The sequence below is a fragment of the Amblyomma maculatum genome, chromosome 1, assembly GCF_055883805.1.
Source record: "Amblyomma maculatum isolate TAMU_Amacu chromosome 1, ASM5588380v1, whole genome shotgun sequence".
NCBI classification, from domain to species: Eukaryota; Metazoa; Arthropoda; class Arachnida; order Ixodida; family Ixodidae; genus Amblyomma; species Amblyomma maculatum.
In genome coordinates, this window is record NC_139344.1 from 413,487,093 (window position 1) to 413,501,329 (window position 14,237).

A 14,237-nucleotide genomic window follows, 5' to 3' on the forward strand; every position below is an offset into this window, starting at 1 on the left:
GCAGAAAACCTGGGCGCCAGCAGTGATGATAGGCAAGTCAAACAGGCCGCGATGCTACATAATGGATGCTGGCAGCGGACAACTGCGTCGCGCAAGAGAGCATGTAAGAAATATAAAAGCAGAAATGCAAAACCCTCTTTACCAAACAAAACCTAGAAGCGATACGCAACGCCGGAAAAGTTTTTTTTTCGGTGAAAGGAAGAAGCGCCAGTGTACACCATCAGCAAAATATTCGCACAAGACACCCAGTGCGCATGCCTTATCCGAAGAGTTGCCGGTGTGAATACTGGCACAATTCGCAATTAAGCGCCCTTCTTCTTTCCCACTTGTTTGCGTGTTACAGCTGCAAGGAACTCAGACACAGAAAATAGGCTCTCAACTCCCTCGGTGTTGGCCGCAGATGGCAGCTTATCGACAGGGTTGGCATGCCTAAGTCCTTGTAATTGGCCCAGGTAACACACACATCGTTCTTCAAGAAAACCGTGCGCGCTGCGTGTCTTGAAAAATCATCCGAAGGTAAGTTTGCTGCAAAGCATGCATGGCCAGTGCATCAGGATGACGACAACCGTGATCCATGGCATGGAAAGTTTGCCAGAGGTAAGCATTCGTTGACTTTGTAGAGAACGGTTCGCACCACAGACGTCATTAACGTCTTGAGAGCTCACGCTCATACCTTCGCGCCCTAGCAGTAGTGTAATTCAATCTTGTACGTTCGTGCGAAGAAGTTGGATCTCCAGTTGCAGTAACTTTCGTTTGTCGACGAGCAGCCCACAAGTTGAGCAGAGGGACATTCATTGCTGGTCGACCAATCACCACACAGGCGTTGTTTGTAGCCAGATTTACTGCGCATTCATTAAACAATGATGTCGACTCCCATAGACTGGCTTTGAAGAATGGTGAGAAAATTATCCCAGCGAACCACTCAACATTAGAAGCCGCTGGCAATAGGATGATGGTAGTGCTCGGTCCTAACCATCACGTAAGGTCGGAAGAAAATGTTTCACTTAGAGTGTGAAGCTTTGCCCTCGTTGGTTTATAGGGATGGCTCAGAAGAACAAACAATATATCCTTAGGGGCATCCCGCAATCTCCTGCCGCGAAAAAGTAAAGTGGAGTATCGCAATTTCTGGTAAGGGGCATTGATATCACCACCAAATAAAACTGGACATCCTGGTTATTTGTGTCCAATGTTGAATAAGCATGCCGAATTTAAATGGGAGGGAAAGTAGCTGCTGATCTAACATAGACTGACACAGCCACAACAGTTGCCTTACTATATTTGACTGCCACTGCACCTACCTCCTGACATGGTGTACACCAGTTTTCCAGAGCAAGGCAGACCTAATGAAACCGTGTATGAACATTCACAACCGCTTTTCCCGAAAGGGCATCGTGTGCACACGTCGGTCGCTATTTGAAGGATGCATGTATTCACTGAAGCCTAGAATGGCTTGCGATGTGTCAGTTATCTGCAGTAACAGGGCCATACCTGGAGGTTATTTATACGATAGCGGAATTTTAGCTCTCCAATTTTTGGAGAGAGCCCACTCAACCTTGGGGAATTCCCCTAAATATTCGATCAGCCCTCAATACAGTTCCATTGAAGAACGCTGCGATAAATTGTAGTCGCCATCTTGATTACAAGTCATAGTGTCACTGAAAACTTTGCAGAAAACTTGTGGGAATCAGTGAACGACACAGGAGTATGGGGCATAAACAATGGTGAGGCAGTATTGATATTGGCGGTCTGGGATTCCGCTGCTTGACGAGCAAGCAGTTCCCGGTGTTGGGAGAGCGTAAATACATCCGCTAAAAGAAGTTAAATTTGATCGTCAACGGCCGCGACGTCTTCATACATAGCTTCCAGCGTGCTCTTCATGTTTGTACCCCGTTTGTTACGATGTTGTTCGCGCACTTTAGCATTGTAAGCCTGTGGCATGGAGATTGCCGGTGGCTCGGTCTCAGATAGTTCATCGTCGTCTGACTGGAGAGCCTCAAATCTGATGAATGTTTGAACTCGAGGCTGAAATAGCATGTTTAGAGCATTGTCTCTGCCTACCACGATAGACCTTTTGAGCCACTTTCTTTTTTTTTGTTTTTGTTGGACACGTTAGAGAGGTGATCGCATGTTCATTAGCCTTGCGAAGTCCGCTCCGGTAAGATACTGTTTTATTTGACAGCTTCATCTTGTGTTGTAAAAGGCAGAACCTATGCATTTGGCCAGAATGTAATCAGCTGTAACAATAGGCAAAGCTCGGTTTATATGTTCGAGGTCGTATATGCAGCCATATAAGAAATTTTCTTGATACAAAGATAGTATTTATGCGAAAGGAAAGACTTTCACACAAGCGATGAGCATCCACCTCAGCAAGGACACTAGTTCTTCTCTCCTCAATGGATAACCAAATATTTGTTCCTTAGGGCGAGAAACAATGGAATTGGATGAAAATGTCTTCGAGGAGCGAGTATTAAATTCTCCGACAACAAAACTTCGGACGCAGCAAACTGCGGAGATGAGTTTAAGTGAACGACTTGAAAACTTCATTTGAAGCTCCGGACTGACGAATTTTACCACACATCTGACCAAGCCAGCGGCCTCGCAAGAGTCAGGCTAAGCGCCAGCTTGAATAATTATACCTGCTGAGAACATATATGGCAAAATTCCTTTAGAAAGGAAATAAATCGCATTACTAATTACTTTGATGAAAACCACCTAAAACTAACTTTACAATTACTTCTGCTTTGCAATGCCTAGACTTTTGCATTACATTTTAGTTTTCATCAACGCAAAACTAAACAGGCCTTAAAAACAAACATGTAACTTTTCTCCAGAGCTGACACCACACTCTCCAGTCTTCCCGGGAAATACCATCACAGACTATTCTCTCCCTTTTTCGTAAAGCATATGCTATTACAAAGATAACACAATCACAACAAAGTAGCATAGTCGAACGATTGTCCTTCTCATCACTTATGAAAGAAAGGAGCGGCAAATCAAGTGGCTTGTCACCCCGGGGCATTCCCCACTGTTTGAAGGCCCAGACTAAGGTAGTTTATTTATTACGTCTCGGTTCCCAAAGCATCGAACTCCGCAAAATGCTCTCAGTAATGCTCACGTCATGGACCCTCCCGCCTGTGTTCCCAACCCATCGCTCGCCTCGTAATGACGTGTGTAACCAAGCACAGTGTCCTAGCCGACGAAAAAGGGAGTATCGCTGGTCACTCTACACAAGTTTTCAACATTGGAAGTTTTGCGCCACCTGTCCTTACGGCGGCCAATGGTTGCCTTATATCGTATTCTTCGGGAATGGTTGCAACTACACATAGAACAGCAAGAGTAAGCGACCAGCTACGCAGGACACCGCAGATATCAGATGCACAGTTCTACTGAATTCTCTCTCCTTTTGCCGATCCGTTACAATGGCCCCGGCTTCCCACATTTCGTTCCGCTTTCGTGGCACTTTACAATGCTTCTAAGTAAAAGAGCAGTAGTGCACATCAGTAGAAAGGAAGTAACTGTTTGTTATGCAAATTTACGGACATGGTATGATTTATTACATTGCTAAATTATTAGACCGCGAAAGTAATTCATTACATTACAAATGAACGATAAAAGCAATCACAGTAATGTCATTACTGTAGTTCAATTACTGCCATGCCTGGCTGAGGACTGGGAGGCGGACGCCGTAACCAAGGATCGGCCCCATGCCAGTCATCTATGACAACAGTTAGTACAGAATAGTGGGCCTCTTCAATAAGCTTAATACTCTTGTCTGGAGCATTAATCCTGCCTATATATCAGAATATCAGTCACCCATGGACAGCAACAAGGAGGTCCTTGAATAATTTTAGAAGTTTTACGGAATGAAGCGGACGCACATGAAAAATCGCACGAATGAACTGGTTTACCTGAAGCCATCGTCTCATGCTCGTCAACTGCAGAACAAATATGATGCTAATCTTCATATTAGAAGAATGAACCCGCTGGCTGCATGCCCATGACGAATAATTTAGAGGACTTCCAAGTATAATCACCAATTGGAGTTCAGAAGAGCGGTGGCTAGACAAACATTGTTGAGTAATAGAATTGTGTCTCTCAGAAGAAATGCTAGATTATAATTTTTTCATACCAATTATTACTTTAAAACAGGCATCAACAACTAAAAGTATATCAAGACAATAAATTATATATCGAAGCGACTGGACCACGATTTGAAGATCAGGAAAGTTTCTTGCAGAGGTTACGTCTTGCGTTACTCTATTTTGTTAGAACTGTTCAAGAATGGAACAGTTTGCCATCAAGCACTGTGTATATACTGATGAACGATGCTTTTTACCATGTATTGAAATAATATGTAATGCCATAGTTGCCGTTTGTAGGCGCCCTGCTATAATGCCCTACGGGCCAAGCAGGTATTCAATAAATAAATAAGTAAACAAAAATAAGTAGGCACTAGTAAGCCTCTTTCCCAGCGCAATATTCAACGAATGCAGAGGTTCTACCGACGTCCAATCTATATTTATCTTAAATGTACACTGCAGAGAAATTGGGACTTTCTGCAATGTCATCGAAATTGCATGCGGACAATGCGATTATTTAAAGCTGTAGCATTCATTTCACCCCCTTTTACACGGAAGGCCCATAGTATCTGTTTTGTACGCTTGCCCCAGACGGCGGCCGTGCAGCAGGGTGGTGTGTGTGCGTGACGCCACGCGTCTCACAGCGCGACTCGCTCTCACCGTACTAAGCTTGCATCACTTCGGCTGTCGCACCAGTAGGTTTCAATTTCATGGCGTAGGAAAGTGCAAGAAATGAGCTGGTAAATCTTAGAAGTAGCAGTACTTGTTTTGAGTGTTCAGATATGATGGCGATCGGGGACTATACATCCATGGTTGTGACTTCGCTGAATCATTAAGAGAGGAAGAGAGCAATGAATTGCGAGTCAGACATTTCAGTATGGCGTACGCACCCAGCAGTGTAATGGCTGCGCATATCACATTCTAAGTTCATGCGGCCCAGTGAAGTCTCCATGATGAAGAAAAAAATTACTTGTTTTACACGGCACAACCCACTTTCATCCTTTCATCCTCTGACAAAAAAGCTGCCACTGCACCCAGTGGGGCAGGATTTCATAAAGACATTTTTTACTTGACGTAAGCAATGATAGGAGTGGAGTTGCTCAAAATCTAGAAGCAGGCACCTCAGTAGCATTAGCAGAAATGAAGGGGGGGGGGTTGTTCCTGAAGCACTGTAACTCATCATCATCATCATCATCATCATCATCATCATCATCATCATCATCATCAGCCTGATTATACCCACTGCAGGGCGAAGGCCTCTCCCATATTTCTCCACTTAACCTGGTTCTGTGCTAGCTGCATCCACTTGACCCCTGCGAACTTCTTAATCTCATCCGCCCACCTAACTTTCTGCCGCCCCCTGCTACGCTTTCCTTCCCTTGAAATCCAGTTTGTTACCCTCAGCGACCATCGGTTATCCTCTCTTCGCACTACATGTCCTGCCCATGTCCATTTCTTCTTCTTAATTTCTACTAGAATGTCGGTAACTTGAGGTATTTCTCTGACCCACTCTGCACGCTTTCTGTCTCTTAATTTTGCCCCTACCATTTTTCGTTCCATAGCCCTCTGGGTTGTCCTCAACTTAAGTAGAACTCTCTTCGTTAGCCTCCATGTTTCAGCCCCATAGGTGAGTACAGGCAAGATGCAACTGTTGTACACTTTCCTCTTGAGCGATACCGGTAAGCTGCTAGTCATAATCTGTAACTGTAACTATCCGTTCAATATTGCGTGCGCTACTCACAGGAGCAGGATATGTAGGCACTTTCCCTGTAAACGGGGGCCTTGTCCAAAAATTGTCATTGCTGCTATGTATAAAGCATTGCCGACGCTACATATTGAAAATATACGCCCTGTATGAAGATATCCTCCACTCAGGGTTTTTTTTTTATGCATCCACGTTGACATAAATACTTCAATCTGCTGGCGCATATATATTTTTGCAAGTATAAATATGCATATATTCTGCATGTGGACAGTTTAGTTTGTGAGCTACAAACTTAGAACAAGGAAGAAGTGTGTGTTTTAGAGTTTAGCTCCTTTCAGCGGAGCACCAGAGATAATTTTTTCAAAGGCTGTTCAAAATTAGCAAAAACATTAGGTAATTCACAACCAAATCACAGACGTTACAAACGTTCCAGCTTCTCTGTTTTATGCCTTTACCTACACGCATTCGACGTGCACTCCGAAGTGCACCCGACATTGATATATTGAGAGAATAGGCAGTATTTTGTGATGGGAGATCTGATATAAATATGTAACTATAAACTAGGAGAAAGCTACATGCACTAGTGGATCCGAACCCTTCACCTCCGTATTTCGCGGATGGTTATACCGACCGAGCTACGTCGAGGGCTATACAATCTTCCAATGTCTACGGCTATTTATTCGGCGTCCTATTATCGCTAGCTTGATGTGTTTTAGATCCCATTTTTGCCAAACCGTTGCTCTCAGGCTTATTTCACTTTCTAGGATGTATCTAGTACCGAGCGGCAGATTTTAGCAACCGCCAGTCCCTTGCTAAAGATAGGCAAGGCAGCAAGCTTTGCTTGATATTTGCTATGCCAGGAATATGTCCGAACGAAAAGTGGACTGGAAGACCCTTTGCCTTAAGGCTGCAGTGCACACATCCACATTCGTCCGTGCCGAGCAGTTTCGAAAAGGAAGTACTTCATATGTCCAATCCCCGCGACACACTTATTTACAATAAAACAGTACCTTGCGTCCCCTTCCCTTTTGCTGATGCAGCAGTAGAGTGGGTCAGATCAGAGGTCAAAAAGCTTCGGCACAAGCGACTACAGGAAGCCACCTCACTCTTTTAAAGCGTCTCCTACTAGTGTACACCACGCACGCCGCTGCCGTAGCAGACTAACGAGAGGGCAGGTTGGGCGCGGGAGAAAAGATAGGTGACGTCACAGTTTCGAAGGAGCATTAGCTTCACCCGCCGTAACCAGGCGCACCAGCTCAATAAAAACAATAAAAACAGTGTTCTGTGCACAAATGATGCGGCTTCAGTCAACTTAGAAACGTCAGTTTTCTGCGGGCTACAAAAATAGATTGGCTAATATCTAATTCGATGTCTCTTTAGGCGGAGCTTGCTTTATCACGCTGACCATTTCTCTTGCGGTTTATACTCCATGTAAAAGAGGGCAACGGAAAAAGATGAAAAAAAAAACAATTGCAGATTCTGCTTTTATGTAAAGCACGGGGACATGGCACAGCTACACAGAAAGTTTTGTAATGGACCGATTGTTGTAGAAAGCATGTACAGCCTACGTCCAGAGCTGTTATTGTTCAGAACGAGAATTATCAAAATACGCTTCACTCCAGTAAAATTCATATCGTAGAAAACTAGATGCATCATACTGCGGCCAGGTTGATGGCTCGAACCCTTCTTTACCTGCCCGCTACCGAGTCCTTCAGAATGACTGGAGCCCACGGATATTTATCACAACTGGGATGTAACTGAGGCTAGGACGCAAGCACTGTTGAGCCGCTGTGACACGCTTTTACTTTCTTCGGAAGTGCTTAATTGGCGCTTGGAGTACCGTGCAGTTGCGTGAACTCTATTTCGTCGGTGTCACACTACATTGCTTCCTGCAAGACGTTCACACGTGATCTCCCTTTCGCGTGCATGTGCTGTCTGCCTTACGTGCACGCATTTGTAACTTACATAAGTTAGTGCTGCCTTTGTTGCGCATTTTGCCGGTATGCTTTATCACTGTAGTTGTGGGCTTGGTACAAAAAAGCATGACTATTTTCTTGTTTGGCACTCTAGTCCAAATTGTGCGGTTACGCCAGCGCTTTACAGCTCATCGTGTTTAAAGTAGTATAGACACCATTTTTTGAAGCGTAGGAAGGAATACGATTGCTTTCCTGGTTATACAGAGATGCTCCCCAAGCAATCCCAATCTCGCACGTTTCCGCGAAGATATTTTAATTTGATTTTAAAAACAAGCCTGGCAAGTACTCCGTTTTTCAAAACCCATTGGCATCGACATCTCTGTGACGAAAACGTGTACATAGGTAAACAACATGACGTCATCAAACAACTCTGACGTGGAGTCGGCAAAGCAAAGAGCAGTGACGACACATGGCCGGACTCGAGCAGCGCCGCCGCCGCTTCCGGCCGTGCCTTGAGAAAGAACTCCGCTTCTGCTCGCTTTACTCGACGGCTTCTTCGTTGGTGCATGTTACAATTACCTCACCGGTGTACGTATGGAGACTGCCTGCTAAACTCAGGACCCAACAGAATGCCTGCACAAGTGTAGGGCTTACGGCAACGGTGCCTGTCGATGGCGCGCAAGGAACATACTGCGCCGCTCCCGCCTATCCTAGACGTCGCTAGCCCTAGCTGGTTTCACATCGAAGCGCCAGCGAAAGGCGCTTCGGAACCAGCTAACGCTGTAAAATACGTCGGAGTTTAGCGCCGCTTTACTGGCAAGCCCATCTCGTAAAATAATTTCTTGCTTTGCGCGATGCCTTCAGCAGCGGAGCAAGCTGACATCAGGTGCGTCGCACCGGGCAGCAGCTGTCGGAAAAAAAAGTTCGCTTGTATCACTGTAATTATTTCTACCAGGACCTCCGTATTAGCCGAATAATCCTCGCAATTTAATCGTGACTGATAGGCCTTTGTACAAATAGCTATGCAAGCGAATGAACAGCGATCTGCGATAGCTAGATTACCGATAGCGGATGCTGAGGCAGCTATGACTTGGGAGCCGATCGCAGCGGCCACGGCTTTACGCACCCAGATTGCCTTGACTGCACCAGAAGGCGCCACATGTTTGGACGGCGGCACTCAGGCCTGCCGCGTCGGGACCAATCAGCGCGTGAACAGGCGTGAGCACGGGAGCCATCGGGAGAGCTTACGGGTTACGGTGGCTGATCGCGTCATTACTAAAACATTTTTTTAGAACAGCTTGGCTCACAGCGTTGGCCAACCGGACTGATAAAGCAGCATCTTTACGGTTCCTTTGTTGAACATTCCTACCAGTTGACATTTCCTGCGCGTCAACCCACCAAGCTTTCGTGGCTGCTGCTGATTCCTGCTTCGTCGCTTGAGTCGCAGGCGAGCGGGTCGGGATTAAAGTGCCCGGCAATGTTAGCAACATCCACGCTATTTGGCGAAACAACGTCGCAGTACTAAATATGCTACGCTGAAGCGCTGCTCGACGACGATATTTTCGTGCCCGTGCGACAGCAAGCAGACGAAAAACGCGACCCGAATGCGTCATCAGATTTTGTGTTTACGCGATCAAATCCAGGGGACTGTCAAGCTCGAGAGCCACGACCCCCAGTCGAGACCGAGACGAACCAACAACCGAGAATGGTGAGAGCAAAGGCGTGAGCTTCGCAGGCAAGGTTACCCAGGGCCGAAATATTAAGAAGGACACAAAAAAGACGAGGAAATAGAAAAATTAACAAGCATTATTAAGAGCATGAATGCAACGATCCTTAGTTTAAAGGAGGAAATACAAAATTTAAAAACAGAGCGCAATATAGTGGCGACTAAATCTCAAACAAAAGCAGGCGGATCTGAAATAGGGGCGCCCAACAAAATCGAAGGCCAACATCTTACAGCTCAAGTCGACAACAAGGAAGCGGATAATAATATGCTGGTCGAGGATACCTCTCCACCCCCATCTAAACGCAAAGTTAGGGAAGATAGTAGCTCAGATCTAACAGTGGATGAAAAGCTAGAGAAAGTAAATGCGAAACTGGACAGAAGTCTTAAGAATTTCGCTAAGGAAAGAGACAGTAAACTTGAGGACTTAGCCAAGCAGATTCAACATATGCAGATACAGATGCAAAATCACTTTTACCTCATGACAGAGGCGCTCCAGCAATTAAAGGGGGAAACCGCCAACCTAAATGCGAGAGTGACTATACTTGAGGAGAACAAAACAAAGTCGAATAATGGACAGACCGCCCAATAACATCCAAATTTGGCAGTGGAACTGTCGCGGGTATCGACGCAAGCGACCGGTATTGCAGAGCACGCTGTCGATCCGCGAATCAGCCCCCCTTGCTATAGCGTTGCAGGAGACCGGGGGCCCGGCCAAATTGCAAGGGTATCGCGCCTTCCACAGTGGGAAAGGGGACAAATCGAGAGTTACAACACTGGTGCAGAGAAACATAGCAACAAGCCAACACGAATTAGAGGACAACGTCATAGAAAACGTCTTTGTAGAAATTCTAACAGGAAAAAAGAAGGAATCAAACACTTTCCTACTCAATATCTATAGCCCACCGAGACAACGGAAGGTCCGCTTCAGGGCGATAATGAACAAGGCACTTAAGGTAGCAGGGAACCAGCCGCTAATTATAGTGGGGGACTTTAACGCCCATCATCCGGAGTGGGGGTACACTAAGGAAGACGCAAAGGGGAGACAGTTGTGGGAGGACACGCATAACCTGGGGATAACATTGCTCACTGACCCATTACACCCCACGCGGGCGGGGAACAGCGTTACCGCCGATACCTCACCGGACCTGACCCTGATTAAAAACGTAGAAACAACGCAATGGCTAAATACGGAACTCAACCTGGGGAGCGACCACTCAATAGTGGAAACCACGGTTGAAATCAGGAGTAAAGTCAAAGGAAAAAAGTGCTTCCGGACGAAAATCACAGACTGGGACCGATTTAGAGAGATTAGGGGGAACAGAGACCTAACAGAGATAGGAAATATAGAGGACTGGTGCGAAGCGGTAAAGAAAGACACCAGGAAAACAACTAAGACGCTAGAAGGGGAAAAAGCTCCGGAAATAGCGGACGCCCGACTCCTACACATGTGGGAGGCCAAACAGGGCATGGAACGTCGACTTAAAAGGCAGGGCAGAAACAACAAAAATCTCAGAAGAAGACTGGCGCGTCATAACAAAGAAATAGAAGATTACGCCTTTAAACTATGTGAACAAAATTGGACTAACAAATGTGGCGACATGGAAAGGAATATGAACCTCCCGCAGACGTGGAATATCCTAAGACATTTAATAGACCCTGAAACATCCAAAAACACAAGCACGAGTCAAAATGGCTAAGGTTAGACACGCATGCGAAGAGCAGGACGATGACATATTCATGAAGAAACTCGTCGAGACATACATAGGGGACACCAAAATTAGAGAGCTACCCGACTACCAGGGAATTCTAAATGAGGAGTTAGATGCGCCCATCACGAGAGCTGAAGTAAGGGCGGAGATAGCGAAACTCAAAACCAAGTCAGCTCCAGGGCCAGATGGAGTCACGAATAAAATGCTCAGGAATTTAGATGACAACTCGATAGAGGCCCTTACCAGCTACATGCAGAACTGCTGGGAAAAAGGGGAGACCCCACCGCTGTGGAAAGAGGCTACCGTGATCCTGATCCCAAAACCCGGGAAGCAACCGAAACTGGAAAATCTCCGGCCTATATCGCTCACGTCATGTGTAGGAAAGTTAATGGAACACATAATTCAGACCAGAATTTCAAATTATATGGAGGAAAAAGAGAAATGGCCAGACGAGATGTATGGCTTCAGGCCCCATCTGAGCACACAGGATGTCATGCTGCGGCTGCAGCAAGACATAATTAATTCCAGAACCAAAGATGCGAAAGTCATTATGGGACTGGACCTAAAAAGGGCCTTCGACAACGTCAAGCACGACGCCATCTTGGAAGGGCTCCAGCAGGCAGGAATAGGGCTAAAAACTTATCGCTATGTCAGAAATTTCTTAACGGACCGCACGGCGGTTATAACTTTCCAGGAAATACAATCTGGGGTGATCAGGCTAGGTAACAGGGGGACACCTCAGGGATCGGTACTGTCACCCACCCTTTTCAACATGGCCATGAGAGGGCTCCCGAAGGAATTGCGGAAAATTGGGAATTACAACTTAAATTACAGCCTGTACGCGGACGACATCAATCTCTGGATCAACAGAGGGAGCGACGCAGAGATCAATGAAACGCTGCAGGCGGCAGCAGATGTCATCCCTAAGTACGCGGCGGACAGAGGACTTAAATGTTCGCCTGAAAAATCAGAAATCTTCGTGTATAATGACAAGGCACTCAGGAACAAACCTCCCTCTGACCCACAGGTGTACGTGGAAGGAAGGGAGATACCAAAAGTAGGGACAATACGAATATTGGGACTCCACTTACAAACACACGGAAGGAATACGATCACCATTAAAAAGTTAGAAAACCACACGACCCAGACATTAAACCTCATCAGGAGGGTCTCACGTAACGGAGGCGGCCTCAAGGAAAAAAACCTCCTGAGATTGGTACAAGCCTTCATCATTAGCAGAGTGGGCTACGCCACGCCATATCTGAACCTAAAGGCAGATGAGAGGAGAAAGATAGACGCGCGCTCATCAGAAAATGCGTTAAAAAGGCCCTAGGCCTCCCAACATGTACATCGACGGAGCAGCTACTGGCCCTAGGACTGCACAATACGATTTCAGAAATCACGGAAGCGGTTAAAACCTCGCAACTTGAAAGACTCAGCACGACGCGAGTGGGAAGAGCTACGCTAAGTAACCTTGGAATAGCCACAGACAGGGGGCAAAAGGAAAGGGTTGACATTGACAGGAAAATCAGGGCGCACCTAAGAATCCCTCCCCTACCCAAAAACATGCACCCTGAGTTTAATAGGAAAAGGCGACAGAAAAGGGCGGAAGCGATAGAAACAATATATCGGAGCAAACCCCCAAATGAAGTTGCCTACGTAGATGCGGCAGGAAACAGACACAGTCGATACATGACCATAGCGGCGGTAGATGGGGGAGGCACCCTCATCACGGTGGCTACCATACTAGGGAAAGAAACCGAGATAGCGGAGGAAGCTGCGATAGCGATCGCTTGCGTTGGCACCAAAGCTAGATATATTATTAGCGACAGTAAAACTGCAATCCAAAATTTCAGTAGGGGGAGGGTAAACCCCCTCACCACCAAAATTTTAACACAAGGAGTGATTGATAGGACAATCAACATCATCTGGACCCCGGCGCACGAATCTGTCAGCGGTAACGAGGCGGCCCACAGTGCAGCTCGAGATCTCTACCTCCGAGCTGTACAGGATGGCTCGGCTCAGGTAGAACATAATAGAGAAGGGCGATTAATTTCGTATCAAGACATTACAGAACACTACAGGCAATGCCGGAGGCGTTTCCCCCCACCAAACACGGCGTTAAATAGAGGTCAGGCAATGGCGTGGAAACGCCTGCAGACTGGAGTATACCCAAACCCAGTACTAAATAAACATATCCGATCGGACTGCGAGGACGATAAATGTAAAAAGTGTGGGGCGCGAGGAACCCTCGACCATATAATTTGGGAGTGCGCTTACTCCCCAGGCAGGGCGCAAAACATTAGCAGTAGGGAAGCCTGGGAAACCTTATTGCGAAGCTCGGACCCTGAGCTCCAACTCACCGCCGTCCAACTGGCAGCAGAGGCCGCCGGCGAAACCAAACCGGCCAGCATCTAATGCGACCATCCCGTGCGGCTGGGCCGCTAAGTCCCCTCCCCCTTACAGGGGGGTGAGACAGAGCGGCCCAGGCGGTGTGGTCCTTCTCTGTTGGACAATAAAAGTTTTCAACAACAACAACAACAATTACGCGATCACCAACCTTACCAGTAGGGGGCGCTCGTGTGGCGTTCTCGTAAATTTGACGTCATCGCGCGCTCGTGCCCGGAGAGATCGAAACCGAAACTGGCCCTGATAAATGCCCTGATAACAAATTAATTGATCTGTGCTGGGGCTTTTTGGGTCGCAGTCCCTCTGTTTTGGACCACTGTGGATCGATTAAAGCAAAAATACCGGAACAGAAAATGTACGTGTCTATACTCCTTTAAGTATGCTGAGCCGTTCCCGTGATGAGAGGTGCTGGTTTGATCCTTCCTGTGCCGTCTTCTAATTCCTGGGTTTGATTGTCCACTGCACTCAAACAGCAGGATTCGAACCCAGTAGAACGATAAAAGGCTAGCGAGCGCCAAAAGGCACCCTTCAAAAAGACGGCCTCAAAAATACGGAAGGGTGCATACAGAAAGGTGACACTTTAAATTTTCGGGAGTGTTATGGTGCTCGTTCACTTTCTTGTTTTGAACCTATAAGCCTCCCATAGAGCTTCGCTACAAGTGTACAAATACCTTGCACACCACTTACCCCAAC

General features: G+C 46.6%; 1 protein-coding gene across 1 annotated transcript in view; it reads left to right on the forward strand.

The window, feature by feature from the left end:
* The first annotated feature begins 555 nt into the window (after nucleotides 1-555).
* Nucleotides 556-14,237, forward strand: part of LOC146208966 (endothelin-converting enzyme 1-like) — a 58,958-nt gene continuing 45,276 nt past the window's right edge. The window contains exon 1 of the mRNA XM_084579619.1: nucleotides 556-597. Within this exon, the coding sequence (XP_084435745.1) occupies nucleotides 556-597 (42 nt within the window). The remainder of the gene's footprint in view (nucleotides 598-14,237) is intronic.